General features: G+C 34.1%; 1 protein-coding gene across 1 annotated transcript in view; it reads left to right on the forward strand.

The window, feature by feature from the left end:
• Positions 1-16920, forward strand: part of LOC147066209 (tribbles homolog 2-like) — a 116305-nt gene extending 99385 nt beyond the window's left edge. The window contains exons 4-5 of the mRNA XM_085955880.1: positions 8595-8786; positions 14933-16920. Coding sequence (XP_085812006.1) covers positions 8595-8786; positions 14933-15191 — 451 coding nt within the window. The 3' untranslated portion in view covers positions 15192-16920. The remainder of the gene's footprint in view (positions 1-8594; positions 8787-14932) is intronic.
• The last annotated feature ends 2989 nt before the right edge of the window (positions 16921-19909 follow it).

Consider the following 19909-nt stretch of genomic DNA (forward strand, 5'->3'; position numbering starts at 1 on the left):
TCATGCTGTACTATCTACGAAGCCTTTGGTGGGAAGTTCGGTGAAACTGTGAAAGTTTCCAAAGAGTTAGGTAGTATTAAAAGCGCTTGGCTCGTGATGCTGCCTTGCGCTTTTGCAAAAGCTCCTCCACTCCTTTGAGTTGATCATGATGCAACTTTTCCCAGGACGGTTAACTCTAGCCGCGATGTCCGACATGCCGTTACATTGTACGTATTAATAAAAGCACTTTGCATCATTCAACATTTTTTGCGGTCTCTTTTTTTTGTTCTGTGGCAAGCCGAAATGGAAATGAGTGGATTTTAATTTAAATTGCTATTTCATCTTGTACAATTTCGTAGGTGTTTTGATATCAATGAAACAGTGCCTCTTTTGAGTGTTAGCTATAAATCTTGCATAGATAAAAGTGGCAACAGAAGTCTCTTATGAAATCATCAAATTTGAAATATTTTTATTAATATTTATTGCTAATTAATGTCTTCTATCATAGATCCTTTTAACATTGTTAAAAAAACAATACAAGTGTTGCATTACGATTTACTGTTATGCGTGTCTCAATAACCTAAGTAAATAGGGTACTAAATGATATTTTACCTTGATAATAATATTACCTACATTAACATATTTTTTAGTAAATTATTTTAAACCCATTTTCTTCCCTAATAATATACATAACACATAGTTAGGTACCTATTGCCAAATTCATATAACAGGATACAGACGAGCACAATTTCCATGAGCCGAAAGCAGATGATTAAAATGCGTCTCTTTGTTTCGTATGAGGATAAATTCGTGGTTTTCCTGTTTGCCATCGCCTTTGCTTCGATATAAATATTGTAGGCATAATATCACTATACATACAATACTTATAATAGATAATGTTAAAAATATAGTTAAAATCAAAAAACAATTCCCCTTCGAAGTTTAGTTGGTGTTTGTGATACAAATTATATACATATTCGTTACGTACACTTTCAAATGTTATAGAATTATTCCTGGTTTGAAAAATATATTTCAATCAAAATCCTATGTTAAAGAAAACTTTCTTTTATAGAGATGGAGTCTAATGTATGACCACAAAGGGCAAGGTCTGACAGAAGATGTTTTCATCATATTTGGTTGGAATACATTCTGGATCTTAAAATAATTTAAGAAAATAATATTTTTATGAATTGAACGCGATCATTTTTTATTAACCCACGTACCTACTCGCTCTTATGCGGATAATAACTAAACAAGGAATAGAAAGTACCTAAAATTGTAAATAGGTATAATATTATAAAACCATCAAAAACGTTTATTTTTGAGTGCATGCCTGAAATTCAACTTTGAAATAGGTACACTAATATATTCTAATATACCTGCACGGAACGACCCTATATAAATGAAATTTAATGATCGTATATTATTATGATTTATTATGTTTACGATTTATTATTTACTTGCTGTGCATTACTCATTCATCTATTGCACCAATTTGTTGCAAGTGCTTTTAGCTGTAGTATATACATGGTTGCTCACAGGTCGGTTGCAAGTAAAATAGTAATAATCACAGGTGATGTTGCGAGGTTCTTGTAAGTGACGACTCGATGAAGCAAGGCATTTAAGAAGATAATGGTAGTTGCACCATACATTATTGTTAAAGTTAACTCGACTACAAGGAACGCATGCAGTTGCGTACATACACTCGGTCGGTACTTATTGAGATCTCTTGTTTCCAGGGCATAAGGTGTGTATGCAAACGAGATCATTTTATATTTGACTGCAGATAAAAAAAAACTCGTATGGATTTAATATCTCATTAGCATAATATTTTGTAACTGGAATATTATCATCAGCACACCTAAATAATGACCTCCTGCTTTTGCTAGATGAGCGCATATCTGAAATATGTAAATATTTATTAACATTAGCATCATAGCCGGAAGGTAATAATAATCATCTATTGATTATTATGTTCTTAAATGTAATTGATCATTCAAGCCCTTCTTTTTGACAAATTATACTGTTTACCGCGCGTTCAATTCGTATATTATATTGAACAATGTTGAATAATTTAACTGTATATAAGTGTATTTCTTCAAAGTGTAAGTTGCCAAATCGGTTATATTTCAATATATCGAGATTAATATCTGTTAGTTTTATTTTTATGTATGCATAATATACCGTCACCACATTTCTAACAATATGATAAAATTACTTTTTGATTTGCCACTATCTTATCACAAATGTAATATTATGTTGTTTTGTAGTAATTTTTTTTTCACCGCTTTTCTTTGTGGAAATACGGGGTGGGTTTTAATAAATAATAAACACTTATGTTAGTTATTGTATTTTAATGTTTGTCTTATTTCACAATTTTTGTTATAGGCATACTATTGGTATCTCTTTGCTTCAAGGAATTTTTAGTAATAGCGTCGCATATATATATATATATATTGTATTCAATTAAAACATGAATCTCTGAAAACGAATATGCTATGAAATAGAACAGGGATGACGATATGAATTGTTTTTATTTCGCAAAGCCAATAATGGTGGGTGGTTTGAAGGGTTGCAACACGTGCGTCAGGCCCACCCCCCACCGCACCACCAAGTTTGCAACATTTTTAACTGCTAACTGTCGGCTGTAACGCCGGTACATTATTGCATTACCACCATTACCGAATTACTCAATAAGACACAATGCCTAAAGATCGTTTCATATAGCATGCTTTTGTCAAATGGTATTCATCGGCGAGGCTTGCCCAACTTTTCACCGAGCCCGGGTCGAGTGTTTCGTTTCGTAGGTTGTCGTAACCGTCGGTTGGTTGGGATGTCGATTTGAACTTGCGGTCTGCAATTACTTCATGCAGAAGATCTTGCACACCCGCCGTCGTCCTGTTCTTCTTCTACACGCTGAAGCAATAAATTGTAAAATGGCAAAAGCACACATTGCGCTGCTGTGATCGGCGAGAAACGGTTTAAACATATCTCTTGCAATAAATTATCCAACATCGCGTGTGTTAATATTAAATGCACACATATAAATAAAGCATGACGTGTCAATTGTATATAATATGTACAGATACGAATGAAAAAAAAATGCGATATGTACATATATAAAGTCGACATGATTTTATCCTTGCCCCAAAAACCTTAAACGTATTAGCTCAGATCCAATCTGTCTTGCCGTAAACATAAATCATTTGCCTGTTAACGTATTGCATAAGAAGTTCGTGGCCAATCGCTTTTGATTCAATTATTTATTTTACGTGCGAACAAAGGCCTAATTGCCTCCGAGATAAATGTTAGAATTTCGATTTGGCAGCAGACTTGAGATTACTTTTCGAGGGTGAATGGCTAGTTTTTCTCCGGATGTCTGTAATTATTAGCGATGCGGAATATGAGATTAATCTTTCACAATACATAGGTACTCATACATGTATTATAAATTATGATGGACAGGCTCATCTACTGTTTTTTTATTATTATTTTAATAATTCATAATGATTATCAGGATGAGAATATTATGTGGCTGTAAATTGGAAATAAAACAAAATGGGTATGTTTAATTCAATTCTTTATTTATGAAAGACCATACATATTCAATTTATTTGTTTTATTTTATAGCGACAGCAACACTAAAATATTGTGTCCTTTCAAAATTGGTTAACTTCACATCAATCAATATCACAATATGTCGTTGACATTCAAAATTCAAATGTTAATCAAATAAGATTTGTAACACTGCCAGTTAAGATTTTTTGAAGCGTTTTTTAATAAGAAAGGGACTTTCATAATAATATAATAATACCTACCATCTTAATTCAAATGATGCTAGTTTTTCTTCTTTATTATCTGAAAAGCTTCATATCTCAACATTTGAGATATCCGAACTCTGAAGCCACAATATTCCTAACCAAATCATTATTCCATGGGCCATTCCGTTCGATTGATCTTTTGCGGTTTGTCGCGTATCGCAAAGCATTCTGCGGTCTCATAATTTTATTCGCAAAGTTTGTTTTCCTGGATCAGCGCGATTCGCGGGCGGTCCGTCTGCATCTCGGATGACGTTGCATCATTTTGTTGGCATTTCCGGAAATATTATTTCTCACCTGATATTCTCGGAATCCACCGCGACCACCGCCCTATCGATTCGCAACGAACCCCCCGAATTTTAAATATAAGAATTATCAGTCGATCAGAATATTTATAAACTAGTTTTCTTTCGTTTAGTTATGTGATGATATTTTTAGATTTTTCCCGATACGTCTGCCACTGGTTAGTAGGTACTGTCGACATTACCACTAGGACCGTCCGTCATATTGAAAGAAAAAATATCGATATGCACCTGGTATCTGTATCGATATAAAAGTATTTAAGTATCAGTTAAAAAGTAACAACACTTTTTTGACAGCCCTACCTACAACACATAATGAATAAGGTGATAGATAAGTTACAATATGATGCCAAGTAAGAAATAAAAAAAATAGCGTTTTGTTGTAAAAATAGGTTTTCTAATTAGCTGCAAAACTTCATTTGGCTACACTATATTATTATGATGATATGTTCGCAACATAAACAAAATTCCTCTGTTCAGACTCTGAAGTCTTCCGTCGGATTCGTCGATGTTGCGTCAGGAGAATCTGTTTTAAGACGGTTTGTGCAACCCATCGCCCATCCGATCCGCCGCCGCCGCGAGGTTGTTCGTGGATCTCTTGCATAGAATATTGTGTACACAGCACAACAGTCGGTGGATATTGCGAACGAAGTTCTCTTACAAAACTGGACCGCCTATATCTCGAGAGACTCGAGACGTGTGAGTGTGTAATGCGTTTGGCAACGGCCAAATTGCAATATTTCATTTATCGATTGCCAATAATGGTGTAGGTAGATATATCGTTTGCTCATATCATACTTTCAGAAACTAAATCAATTAACATTATTTGAACCGCATCAATTTGAACCGCATCATAAGCTGTGTTATTCTTTTTATTTTTACTGATAAATACGTCAAATGCGTATATTATATTATCAGTACCTACCTAACTGTGTATTATTTATCACAAATAAGTATATATATATTTTATAATGCGTAAAGACCACAATCAAGAATAAAAAAACTTAGTGAGTTATGTTTCAAATAAACTGTGTGTTATTTATTGATCAGTGAAGGATAGTAGATAGTTCAGAATTGATAATTATTGCCGAAGCCAGTTTGAATTTCATTGTTTTACAATTTCTCGCTCCACCTTTGTACCTCGCAAACAAACTTATCGAACACTTTCAAGAGAGCCAACTTACACAATTTCCTTGTTTCTTCATTGAATAATTTAAATTTTCTCACTCGTTACGCTATTAATAATATAAAAAAAACCTACGAGCGGTATTTTTTGTGTTATTTCACTATGTTTGTCCTCGTCAGTACCTACATGTTTTTTTTTGCATTATCGAAATCATTATTAATTGTCGCCGTATGTAATATGTAGGTTCGTCGAAGCGCTTTGTATCGAGCGTAATTAACATAATTAGCGTAAACCGTGGTGTTGCCAAATAATAATTATTCAATAAATTTGCACATATTATATCGATACCCTTTAGTTCGCATTGCGCATTTTCACAACGTGCATTGTGTGGGTGTCTACCGAAAACAGTCAATGGCGAATAAATAATTGTTTAATTGAATACACTCGTTAATATGTCGTAATATCACCGGTCAAGTCATCGCTATACTGTTACCTAACTAATTTCGTTAAAAATAACAAATTAAAACTTTGTATATGTATATCAGTTCAAGGTAATTTTACGTGAAAACGCAAAGTAATATGCCTTAACTTTCTGGTACCAAAATTTTATTGTTATTCACGATGTTCGTTATAGCAGGTGATAAGATTCGCACGTACGCTTATTTGCAAAACACCTGTAATATGAAAATTCTTTGTCTCACGTCCCGGTGTAGTTTTATAAAATTTTAATAGCGGGCATATTCTTCCACCTTTAACAACAAACAACCTTGCATAAGGCTCGTTCTATTCCGATACAGTCTCATAGTACAGTAAACTCCCGATTACTGGGATTATCCGTGCACGATTGGTGTATTCAACGATATAACAGCTCTTATGTAAATTCGGACCGATATTAGTTGTTGGCCATTCATTCGTTTTCCATCATCAGCTATTACATGCATTAAACTCCGTATAATCTTAATTTTTTTTCTTCGTGTGTTAGTTATTGACATTTATAAAAACGAACCGTTGCTAATATTTTCGTCCGATTTTCGATAGTAGTCTTTCTTTAGTATTTAAATTATATGTAAGTACTATCAATAATGATTTTCTAAATCTAACATACCTAGTTATTTTATTATCAATGGTCTAATTTAACGGAAAAAAAGTTATCCCTTTATAATGGCTTTCTTATTAAAAGTTTCGTAGCAGTATTTAATAGACAGTGACATTCTGGTTCAAGTATAGCTTGCTTAGCATCCCTCGTTACGCAGATCTCTTTATTTATCAATAACTCCGTATTTTAATGCCTTTTATATAACACGTATGTATAGATATTGTATAACTTACTTAGTTGGGAACAATAATTTCGATAGCCGTTATAGTCGCCGCAATGTTTGAGACACACCCACCACCTGTTCTTGCGAAACTTTTGAGCGTTGCTCTCAGCAATATCGCCCGGAATGTTATTGCGAATGCGAATATTATTTTATATTATGCGATGTATTTGCTAATCTCGCTTAATATACTCTACTAAGTTATATTATTAATAATATGTATTGCAATATGTCGTGAATGAACGATTGTCAGCGGCCCAGGGGAAAGAGATGTGATAATAATGTATTACCAATAAAGCCTTAACACGTAACGCCTTCATTTTTCTATTAAAATATCGAATTAATTACTGCAATACATATATTGTCTTTTTATATAATTAAAAATAGCACACACTTTATGGTTTAATTATTTCCAGTGTGTAAACGGATAGATAATTCTGTCATTCAAGGGTTGAGATTTGAGATTTATTCGAGTCATAATAATTGATGGCGTTCAACGTTCATGCGTTTTACGCACAGAGTCGAACGCATCTGTATTTTGCATGATTCTGTGTTTGTGCAGTACCGATTAGCGAAAACAATTATATCTAAAATTACATATTATTGATTATTGAATACAGGCTGCGTTATAGTATATGTGCGCTTGCAACGAAATAGGGGCACGACATTCTGAAATAATATATATGTATATAATCATATGGTGATGAAAAATGCAACATATTGTACATAAAGAAGAAAACATTGGAAAACTAAATTACATAACTAGTCATAAAATGTACGCAACAGTCTCCAATTTATTGATGTAGACTCATCTAATCCCCACTTATGTATCATATAAAAATAAACACATCTGGAATGTGGAATGCCCTTACCGGATTTAGTTCAGGCACACGCTATATTATATTTGCGCTGACGCCTAAAGACCAGGATGCTCATTCAACTCAGGATCCACAATTAGCGAGACTTCTCGTCACCGATGCTAGCCAGTCACGTCGCCAGGCATTCTCCTGTTTGCTCTCGGTCTGAAGCAACTCATCTCATGCAATCCAGAAATAATAAAAATATCGTATAATATTTGAAACGTCCCTTCCTACACATGACGATTCTTAAATTAAATCCATTTCATGCAAACATGTCAAGGTATATCGACCAATTTGTATCACACATTTAAATTTAGAGTTTGATTCAATCGGCTGGGTGCGGTGCATTGTTTTCGCCCCCTGTTGCGGGTCCAAAGGCACCATCATCCTTCACTACGCCCGTGCGTGTATTAAGTTTCCGAGCAACCATTGTCCGGATCGCGACCTAGAAGAACACATTCAGCAAATTGTATCAGATGATTATTTCGCCACTCGCGCGCTCGCCCACGCACCCACACCGATGGCAATACTAATAATAATTGTGCAAAACAATTGGCCAATTCAGCAATAACTCCCGCCTGCATCTAATTACTCCATGTTTAAACAATTCACCACAATTATTGTGACGCTGTCACATTATCTCCTCCACTGTCGCAATTTTAAAAGCCGTCGAACAATGGGCTAATTCGAAGGCGTTTATGAAAGAACTATTAGTGTGACATCGAATTTGCGTATGTTCCATATTTGTATTTCATCCAATAATTAATTGCACATCGTTTTACTTGGTTCACTTTACGTCATTTTTTTGTGGGCAGCTGTTCAAATTGGAGCAATAATAAATTCTTTGTCTTGTAAATTTACACATCAAATAATTGTTCGAATTGTTTTAATCTCATAAATCAAGCACAGCTGTTTTCGCGAACATTTAGCACATCAATATTTACATTCTAAAAGTGCGGCCACACCGGCAACAAGTTGCGCGAAAACTCGTTAAATTTTACGATAATTATCATAATTGCTTAAGAAATTTTACGATAATTATCATGCTTATCGTAAAATTTAACGAGTTGTCGCGCGACTTGTTTTCGGTGTGGACCAGGCATTACATGTACATTAGAATCATTTTACTCTATTTAAGATCTATGAAGGTATGTACCGATGTACTAATTTGTTACATTTTCTTTTATTTCCAGAACGGAACTCAAATTGGAATCACTAGAAGACGCCGTTGTCCTGGACGACACGGACGATGATCTACTCCAAGATAAGCGAGGATGTCCGGCTTACGTCTCACCTGAGATCCTCCGGGCGCACCACACATACTCCGGGAAAGCTGCCGATATGTGGTCACTCGGAGTCATCCTTTATACAATGCTTGTAGGAAGGTGAGTGTCGAATTATATTACTTCAAATCCCGTTCAATTATTTATTTGCTGCATTTAGTACTTATCTACATGTTGCCATTGTGCATGGAAGGCATGGCCGATAGTTTTAATTAGTTACATACTATGTACGTGGTATGTGCCAAAGTCGCGAGAAGAGTTTCAATCTGTATGTGGTACGTGGGTTGAATTTCATTCTTTATTCAAAAAGCTCTTCCAGAGATAAGTCTCCCACGTCCCATGCTGACTGTATTCATAGGTAGGAAGGATATCATAATAATATTTAGCTACCGAGTACCGGGTAGAACGTATCAGTGGCGAAAAGTCTATATTAGGCTATTTAATTTAAAGCCTATATTCTTAATAAAATTATTGTTTAATTGCCTGTTAACGTATTTAAATAACTTTATTATTTATTTATATTCTAAAAAAAATTATAATTTTCGAACTCATTACTTTTATAAATATCTGTTTTAGTGCCTGTTGTCTTTTTTTTTTTAACTTAAATATCTATTATAAAAAAAGTAAAATATAATAATATTTTGTCTTCAGTAAAATACTGAAGATGGACAAAATTCAATTTCAAGTCCTGTAAATATGGGTGTCCTAGGACTTTTTTTCAGTTGTCTACCGCAGTCAAACTACCTTCAACAGGCACCCTTCGCCACTTGAACATAATATTATATACACCTATGTATAGCCAACCCGTGGCGTAGTCATTTCTAGATCTTTATCTATTTAATCTAAAACGTAGGGATCATGTCGTGGATCCGAATGCATTTTTCATATCAGAATTGATTATTTTAACCGAGCTAGGAATATAACCTGATAATATAATATAAATTATGTGTTAATACTGCTTAATTAATGTTAAACAGATTGACAGATAATATGAGATGATAGTCTTGATTGATTATTATAACCAAATGTAAATTATACGGCAGGTGATCTTTTCTATGTAAAACAATTCATCGATTCAGTTTTAATTCATCTGCGGTTGATATCAGCTGTCAAGTTGACATATCAAGGTGTCACGTCGCATGTCACAATAGTATGGGCAGGTAGGTATTCGTATCTGCATGATTTTTATCCTTGGGTAAGGCGGGCGGAGGAACGGCAAAATATCGGGGCAATGAATTCCTTTAAGATTTACGCTTCGCTGACTTCGCCTTGCGTTTCCCGTCTGCTGGTTACATCTCTTATTCCGTGGCACCTTGCCCGCGAGACGATCATGTCATATCACATCGCGTTGCTGACTCCATGTCGTATCACATCCAATCCATCGCGGTCAAAAAAACCTTAAAAATGTCAACTTTCAGACCGTTTTTTGTCACATCGATCGAAGCTACAGCGAGCTCTATATTATCTGTATCATTAATTTTGAATTTTTGTAACCCTTTATTCATATGCTAAGGATATAACCCTTTTACACAAAACACCTGCCATGTCGTATCTACCTTTTGTAACGTAACAGGTGAATTTATAATAACAATAATATTATGTTACCAGAATCGAAAATAATTATTTGTTTTCTTCGAAATTCAAAAGTCATCAATTTTATTTGTCTATATTATTTTAGTAAATTCAAAGTTTTGTATGTGTTGTACGTTATCATATGACAGTATCGCCGCTACCTGTGTTACGCTGGCTTTGTGCGAATCTTGCAGGTTATTTACAAACGGCCACTTAATTCTCACCTGCTCGAAATTATAATGATAGTAAAGAGGCTAACATAAATAAAAACCGGTTGCTTCAGTCTCGAATATCCTCTCGTTGTTATTGCCTGGCGTCTTTTTGTTTTGCTTTCATCTTGATGGACGGGTAAGATGAGCACGTGTCGTGCTTTTTTCATCATAAGCCCAGTGGTCTGTGATCATTAAAGCAAGTGATCGCAAGGAGCACGCGAGGTGCATACTTCATTATAGGGCCCGCGTGCAGTCGGTCATTTGACGCCGGAATGGGCTATTATGTTTTGAATGCACTCTCAAATTGAGTTTGATTCGGATGCATTATATTGCACACCATTTTGCGGAAGCTACCACTAGAATACAGATCAGGTTAACGTCAAATACTAGTTTGATATCAACGATCACAATATATGTAACGATTATTTCTAAATCATTTTATGTGAAGTTTCTCCTAATCTAAAACTTTTTACTCTACCGAACCGAATCTTTGAAATCGATTTTCAATGACAACGTCCCTCGGTTTCGTTTACTGGTAGTTAATCTTCCCTTTTTTCATTGAATAATACATAATGTGTTAAATAATATTGTAATATACGTACGTCTATAATATATAAATCAGCTGTACCTACCAATAATTTAAATTAGACGGATTAAAAAAAAAACAAACATGGAAGCGGTGTAAACGGCGTAGTTACCATAGTTATGTTAAAATTTATTATCTTAAAATCGCATATAATAATGTAAAAGCAGAAGCATGCGTTCACGTTCGAATTTCTAATAAGTTACAAATCAAAATAATTGCACATGGCTATTTTTTGTAAGCAGTGTTGATATATTTTACTAAATGGACGTTTGGACAGCTAAAATGTTTAATCGTTGTGTTAAATTGTGATTTAAATAAATTATTAATTTTCTGTTGCAATTTGCTAATAGTTCGCAAATTTTGTTTTCAAAATAAAGCGGTTGTATTAAATTTCGGAAGACGGAGGATTTTATATTTCGGCGATCGGGTTTCATTGCGACCGAAGCGTTTCCGGTGCATTGGACGTGACATAGAGACCGGATATCGCGTGCAGTATTGCCGAATCTTTGAAAAGTCTCATTTCCTTAGTTTTCTTTGTCAGTTTCGCATTGTAGGTTTATAAAAAAGGACGCATTGCAAATTACGCGACATGTATGAAGTTGTGAAAACGTGGCTTGAAATTGTATTAGTATTATTTTTCTGCATATAATAATTATTGTGTTTTGTTATTACAATATTGTCACGTGAATGCAGTTCTGAGAATTCATTGTTTTCATGAGTTTTGTTTTCCTCCCCCGAGATTTTTTGTCGTCACACTTTTCCTCAAATCACAGATATAGTGTGTACACTTATAATAATTGAATTACTAAACTATATTATGAAAATAATAATGTAATGTCATCAGTCATCACATCATAGACAATATTTAATGGTATTTTGTTCTAAGGTTAAAATACACAGCACGTCGTAAATTAACGCCTCCAGTCGATAATACAGTTTTCTGTTTTCAATTAGATTTATACCTACCTAGATCTTTTTCAAATGACAATTTATTACGTAGATCACAGAACAGATTAATTTGTATTCGCAAGTAGTATGTTTGATGTATGAAATTTCCTAGGCACATCGCATATTTTAGTGAACAGTAACAAACTCGCCCGTTGGTGGAAGTAAGTACAGCCAATTTATTTGGCGATTGTCTGAGTATAAACCGGTCGTCAGGCGTCAGGCGAGGAGCACCTGCCGCTCCACTTGTCTTATTCGTCCTATTCTTTTTGTTATTATTGCTTTTGTAGAATGTCAAGATCCGGCAGGAACCACTTCCGCTCGCGCCCCGAAAACGGGACACCCCTCCCCAACCACCGCCGCGAGAGATAACTATCTCGCATAATGAAAAAGAAAATCATTATAAATTACATTAGCCCCCATCGATATATTCACCTGCTAAGTTCGTTACGCTCCAAAGGGCATACGGGCAAGACGTTGGAACTCAGAATATTGATAGGGTGACAGGCTTTGTAATACATAACTATTATTTTTTCTAGAATTTACGTTAACAAAAGATGGCGTGTGTATTGTATTTAACACAATACACGATTATATCAATAGTATACTATTGGCGTTTAACAGGTCATTTGAGATAGGTAGGTACCTACTACCAAAATGGAGGTGGGTGTCTACGGACTAAATCTATTTATTGCGTTTGTTTCAGAATTTTCATTCGTTTGAGACAAAACATAACTGTCATTATTTGATTAAATTATAATTATTTTATTAGGATAACAATGTGAAAATATTGGATAGAAAAGTAGCTACATATTTAATATGTATTAAACACGTATTGATGGATAATAATTAAAACTGTTTTAGAAATACGTTATTAATACAATAGATATAGAAGTTATATTAATTATAACATAATTAATTTCAACCATTATCATTTGAAATTTGAATTAACGTTCCATCACAGACGATCGAAAGTATCTTTTTTTATTTTTATAATATTTATGGTAAATGAGTGAAATTTTGAATTGGCCACCCTACCCGCGAAGAGGTTCCCGATTCCCACCTGAAAAATTCGGACATGTTGCCGTGCAGGCATTATAAAAATCTTGCGATCCCTTCGCTCGCTACTCGCTACCCTTTGCTTCCCCTTTAGGGCCTTTGATAATTTTTGCACCTGCTCTTCCTATACATTCTGCCTACATATTCGTGCGCCATGTGGAGAAGACGTTACAAAAACGCCTTCGAGCCCGCTTAAAAGCATACATCAACATATTATTTTTGATTGAACGAACAATAATAAGGGGAGAGATTCTAAATTCGAAATAATTATTTTTTAGTAGGTACCTACATTGAGTCCGCATAAAACATTGCAAACACACACTGAAATTACAAATTTAAATTAATTATTAATTAATTAAAGTTTGATTGTATTTTTATCTAAAGCTATTTCATCAGACACCATTCTATATTATAATCGTTATTTAATGTTATGGTGATTTTAAATGAAGGCCCTGACAAATTAATTTCACGTCGATAGTTTTTCCTTATAATTAGTTCGGGTTTTTGCTATCAAATGTCACATAATAGTTGTATTTTCAATGGACATTGTTTTTTCGGTGAATTGTCATTTTTTATATTGTCAGTAGTAAATACTACACGGTGAAAGGTCACATGATTGATGTTTTAAAATACCACAACCTTCAAAATTGAATACTTACTTGATTTCAATACCGGAATTTGTAGGCTCGAAGGTTGAAATATTTGAAACACACATCTAAAATCGATGACGTTTTTTACTAATTTGAATATTAGTTCCGTAATAGGTGCTTAAACAATGTGTATGTACCTACGTGGCGCCACACGCAAATACCATGGAAATGTATTTCGCGTATAAGAATCAATAATTTTATATGCTGAAGGTTTGTGTAGGCATTTAATTAAATAATTTGTTGTCGCTGATGATGATTTGCATTTATGCGATGCATGCTCCCAGGGATATAATATGCATTGCCGGCCGCAGGAACAAAATCATTTCGATATACGGGTAGAATTTCCGTAAGATATAAGCGATAACATTATTCGAAGACGGCAAAAAACTGTTTCACCTGCCGTATGTTGGAGTTTTTTTCACGAGCCTTATAAAAATCTACGGGTAGTAATATTTATTTATTTTTAGTCAGGTTGCCTTACATTAACAACCTGCAAATCAGTTTGGGGTTCAACCCCAAGAAGGGTTCAGTCCGATTTCACCTGTGTGTTATTTTTTCTCCACATTATACAAGGGTCGTTTTGTTTATAAGAATATATTATTACACATTTACATTTCCTCCTTCCTTAATTAATATTGAGATGCTTCATAAGGTTTTATGTATTTTTGGGTGTGAAATATTTCCGTGAGAAAAGACGTTACTTAGTAGTTATGTATATTTATTTACGAAGAAATTCCGATTATGGATACATACTTTAATAGATATCGTATTCGTAATGAATAATTGAAAAATGAAAATATGTAACTTATTCGACATGAAATACCTATTCATATATGTTTTGATTCAGTTGATGCTAAAAATATCCGCTTAAAATGGCAATTGTTTCCATATGTATAATTTATTTGACGTCGACTTTTTTAATGTTAATTTATTTGATGAAAAATAAACTTCGATTATTTCACAAAACAGCGCCGGATACTTCTTTGCATATATCAGTTGTTGCACAATAAATTGTCCACATCATTTTCATAATATTAAATTCAAGATCAAATTACAAAATTCAGCAGCATTTTCCGCCATACTAAAAATAAATTCGATTTAAAAAATGCAATGTCTCATTTCTGTGCGTTCTACGTAAATACATTCGGTATATCTTGTTACACACAGTTAACAGACTTTAAAATGACCAAAATTATTAATGTTTCACTCTTTCTTTGTCCGCAGATATCCATTCAACGATTCAGAGCACGCATCTTTATTCGCCAAGATTTCCCGAGGATTCTTCGTGGTACCGGAATGTCTGTCGTCGCGAGCCAAGTGTCTAATCAGATCCCTGCTGAGGAGAGAGCCGTCGGAGCGCTTGGGCGCCGCCGAAGTCCTCCGCCATCCCTGGCTCGCCGCCGGAGACAGGCCGGAGCCCGCGCCCAGAGCCCCCGATCAGTGCGTTCCCGACATCCGTCTCCCGGAAGACTTCTATCTTTGAACCCACCGTCCTTCCTAGCGAACTGCCAAAGTCGACGGACACCAATATGCAATGATGGCGGCCATCTCTCGCTGCATTGAGGAACTGTCATTCGAATTCATCACCCAACTAAGTCACCGCAAGAATTAAAAGCCAACAAAACATGCCGTATTTCATTACGGCATTGCTCCAATTTCGCCTATGCTTATTTAGGAACAAAACCATTTTTTCGCTGCCAAACGTCTACGCGAAAGAACCTGGTGTACTTGAATCTACTTTTTTGTTTAATTAATGAGATCTTTTAAAATTTCCATTGGAATTTTATTGTGTAAGAGTCATTGAAAGATGTTATCGACATTTTTTTTACATGGTTTATCATAATATTTCATCCATTCATCAATAGATTTTGTAATTGAACGTCTCGGATTCTAAGTTATTCAATATGTGTGGTAACTTTGTTATTTATATTATTGCGATCCGTCAATATCTAAATCTGTTTTTTAGTATATCAAGTCTTCAACTCTATTTTAGTTTTCATTGTTTTAATGTAATGAAAAATAATTTAAACCACTGAATGATTATTTTTGAAAATTAATTAAATTTATATTTAAAAAATCTGATAAATTATTTTCGATTGTAATCGATATAAATGGTAGGAACTTTCTCTGTTTTAAATCATGATGAAAATAATGTAATATCAGCACAAATCTCTAATTATTTTAATCAAAGTAAAAATTGTATTATTTTTTAAATACTTTTTTTCAAAATTAAAAATCATTCAATTTAATGTATAATTGAACTTTCTTTTACAATTCTGTAAATCGATTATCTTTCTGTATTTTGATATCTTATTGAGATATCAATCAATAATCAATATTATGTTTTATTCTGTATCAGTGTTCAATTGGCAATAGCATGGCGGTTCCATTAAAATGATAGTTTCGCAGAATTCGATGCAAGGATGCTGCTAACAACCATACTATGTGATTTTTGTTATTGTTAATTAATGTGAGAAAAGAGAGTTATGTTGAGTGTACATACCTAGTTAGGTAAGTTAAGATGGAGATAGCGCACGGTATTTATTGAATTTAGTGAGACTGATTTCACGTTCACTGTTTGTGTGATCATGGAAAACGTAACATACTTCCAGAATTAAAATATTGTATATCTAAATAGAATCCATCTCGATACTGCTATTCAAACGAAAGGGTGAAGCCACAAGTGGGTGTTCCAAATGTTATTTTTTTAAAAAAAGTATGTTAAGTTATTTATGAAATGTTATGTACTAATTTGCCTTCATGATGGTTCAGGAATCGTAAATGTTTGCAAATGTACTTTTTGTATATTTATAATTTAATGTGTCTCGATCTCCACCGAATGATTTTTACTTTAGGTTTTCTTTTGGATATATTTTATTGCCATTTTCTATGCAGAAAAATAGTCACAAAGTCACGGTGAATGCATTATAATAGTAATGAATGTTGAACGACAAATCGTTGTCTGTATTTACTAAGTGTTTGATTATTATATGGATATATTTATTGCATTCACTCCGCTGTCTTACGATTTTGTTTTTCTACCAGTGTAAAGATTGGCTCAGAGTTGATTTTTTCCTAACCGATATTTGTAAATTAGCTCTATATAAATAATGTAAGTTGTATATATAGCATTATTTTCCTTGTGAGAATGTACTTGCAAACAAATTATTGTTTAAAAAAACAGTAAAAATAAAGTTTACTATTTCAATTGACATTTTTGTTTTAATACAAATACTGTGGACCCTTTCCTTATCCACAGGACACACTCCGTTTAATCTGTATCCGGACAGAGATGCTTGTAGAAACAACAAATATTAACAAAACAGACAAAATTAATTTGAAATAGCTACACTACAACAAATAGTATTTGATTTGATTTGTTTTTATAACGTCTGTTTTACTATGAGTATTACTTATAATATGTGATATTGATTGGTAGTTCTATGTGCCAAAGAAAAAGGGAGATACATCCTAATATTATAATGAGTTGAATAATATGCCAAATTAAGCATGTTGCATACACGAAAAAACGGTGATCTGATCAACGTTTCTGAATTAGTAAATTTAAAACAGAAACATAGAAGTGTACATACATATATACATGCTGAAGAAAACTAAATCTTCTTTTGGCTCCCCTGAAATGTGGTGATTTTATTCATGATAAAACTGTTAGTTAGATTTTTAATACACTGGCCAACTTGAAGAAGTACCTAATATCTTAACGCCATACAATGTATTAGGGAGAATCGGCGAAATTACCATCTTCTTGATAAATGATATTGTGAGTGGACAGAAGGAAGTGGCTGAACAGGGAACTGAAATACCTAACAGGTAAGGAGAAGCAGGCAACCGATCTTGAGTAAGGAAGAATACGGGATAAATTTAAACACATGTCAAGAATACGGCATACGTCGAATACTGACAACTGCTCTCAGTTTATGCATTGACGCTCATTTAATATTGGTATATTACACACACTATTGCACGTCTATAATGCATATCGGAATTCTGTTTATTACCTGTTCTGTGTGACTGAAGAAAGGGAAAGAAGGGGAAAAGCAATGTACATGAAACACCTGGGTGAATTTTAATGCAAAAAGAAAGATGACATATTTTCTCTTTATACCTACCTGGCTAATCTACAAATAAATATTGTGAATGTATTTCTTGTAACCCTCCCGGTCTCTTGTGAAATATTGTTATAAGTTGACGATGCTGTTCAGTCCTGATCATTATTAAAGAACTATATGAGCACCAGCGTTGTGTGGATCCTGCAGTGGACCCTAAATTATTATATCCATCAAAAAATATTCCAGCAATAAGATTAAAACATTCATTAGTTAGTAAAAACTGGAAATGAGCACAAATTATCATATTACATTTTTGTTTGACTATGTCCGATCCTGAGATCCATATGGGACCTCCATAGAGTGGAGGTTTGTATTAACATTTTTTTTTACAAGAAATGGATGTTAGCCACTTGCTCAACATATTCGGTCCATACTCTGACTCCAAACACATTTAAAAAAAATGTATATTATATACTTATAGAAATACTTAATAGAAAAAATGCTATCTATAAATATTATACCTAATTAATAAGTTGTGATCGGTATGTTATTTGCATTGTCAGTATTGAGGGTCTATGAATAAAATCTGTCAAAATAACATAGATGCGCGTTTAGCACTAGCTGCACCATAGTGATTTAACATTTTAAGGATACTTATGTGTGAGTATATATTTATAAAATAATTTTTTACAAATGGTTTCATGTAAGTATATAAAAAAAATTGTTTTATATCTAATTGTAAGTGAATAATAAATAATGTTATTTTCCTAAATACTTAGTACCTAATCATATTCCACACACAAAAAAAAAAAAGAGGATGTCTGGTTTCAAAAGTCACCACACACTATTGATGAGCACCTATATTGACCTCGTTAGTAGAACGTCTATCTTTGTATCAATACGAAGCAAGAGTCGAGGGTTTGAATTCACGGGTTAATTTAATCTCCACTCTGCGGAGGCCAATATCGGCCCCCTAGGATCAAAGAAACTTATCTTAATTTTTAGTGATTTTGTGTGTCACTGGACATACGATAACCGGATGGCTGCCAATGACGTCTTAAGACGCGAACTTTTCCGTGAACGGAACGCTGAAAAATGACATCCTTGGACGTCCCTCTTTAAACGGGATTTTACTAACGTAAATCAATTGTTTTAAACATACAAATATGTTGAACACACAACATATATTGGGAATATTGTCACACTCAGAATTGAAACAGAATTCGTTTTTACCACTTGAAACGTAAATTGATTTTTAATTTTTGCAATAAAATTCGTGGTGTGCAAGGTACCGCCTAAATACACCTACCGGTAGTAAAAAGGTTGTAGAGAAAAATGAGATGAGAAAAACATTTTTTTGACCCTGCTATTATAATGGGTGAATTATGAACATTTTAAAGTACTACCATGGCCCCCACAAGAGGGGGGCTGACAGAGTTCTGGCCTGGGGGCCTGGGCTTAGTAGGGGCGCTGTGTGATGGGTCGACCAGATAAGTGAGATAAACGCACATTAAAAATTTGCTCTAATAGTAAAAAAGTCGCCTGCCGCGCTATTTTACTTCAAAGATATTAACATTTTAAAATACAGTGAAACTCTGATTCCACGGTTTTCAAGGGACCCTATAAAAAACAATACATGTGGGAAACGATAAATGCGGGATATATAAAAAATGTCAACTCATTTTTCTCCTGGTTTTTTTTTCGACGTCTCGAATTATTTTCAGTTTCTCAGCTAGAGTTCTAGTTTTCTTCATGGGGGGCATTTTAGTTGCGACTTAAAAAATTCGTGATAAGAGACGCGAAGCAAGACTGAGCGCCGACCGGCCTGTGCACAAAGCGACGCAACTGAAATGTCTGTATGTATCATCAACAATTCTACGAAAGCGAAATGAAAAATATTCAATAAAAACGGTCAATCGGGATAATATTTGTGATGAGACCATAATATTTAGACGATAGATCGAGGAAAACGATAAATCGGGGAACGGTTAATGCCGGATTATTTATTGTTCTTATGGGTGTTGGCGGGACTTTCAAAAATGAATGATCCGTGCGGGAAAACGATTTATGCGAGAACTGTAGCTCGGGGTTCCACTGTATGTGGGTATGCGATACGATTTTTGATTATTGT

This window comes from Rhyacophila brunnea, unplaced genomic scaffold, assembly GCF_057557595.1.
Source record: "Rhyacophila brunnea isolate RB1 unplaced genomic scaffold, BYU_Rbru_1.0 scaffold_5, whole genome shotgun sequence".
NCBI lineage: Eukaryota > Metazoa > Arthropoda > Insecta > Trichoptera > Rhyacophilidae > Rhyacophila > Rhyacophila brunnea.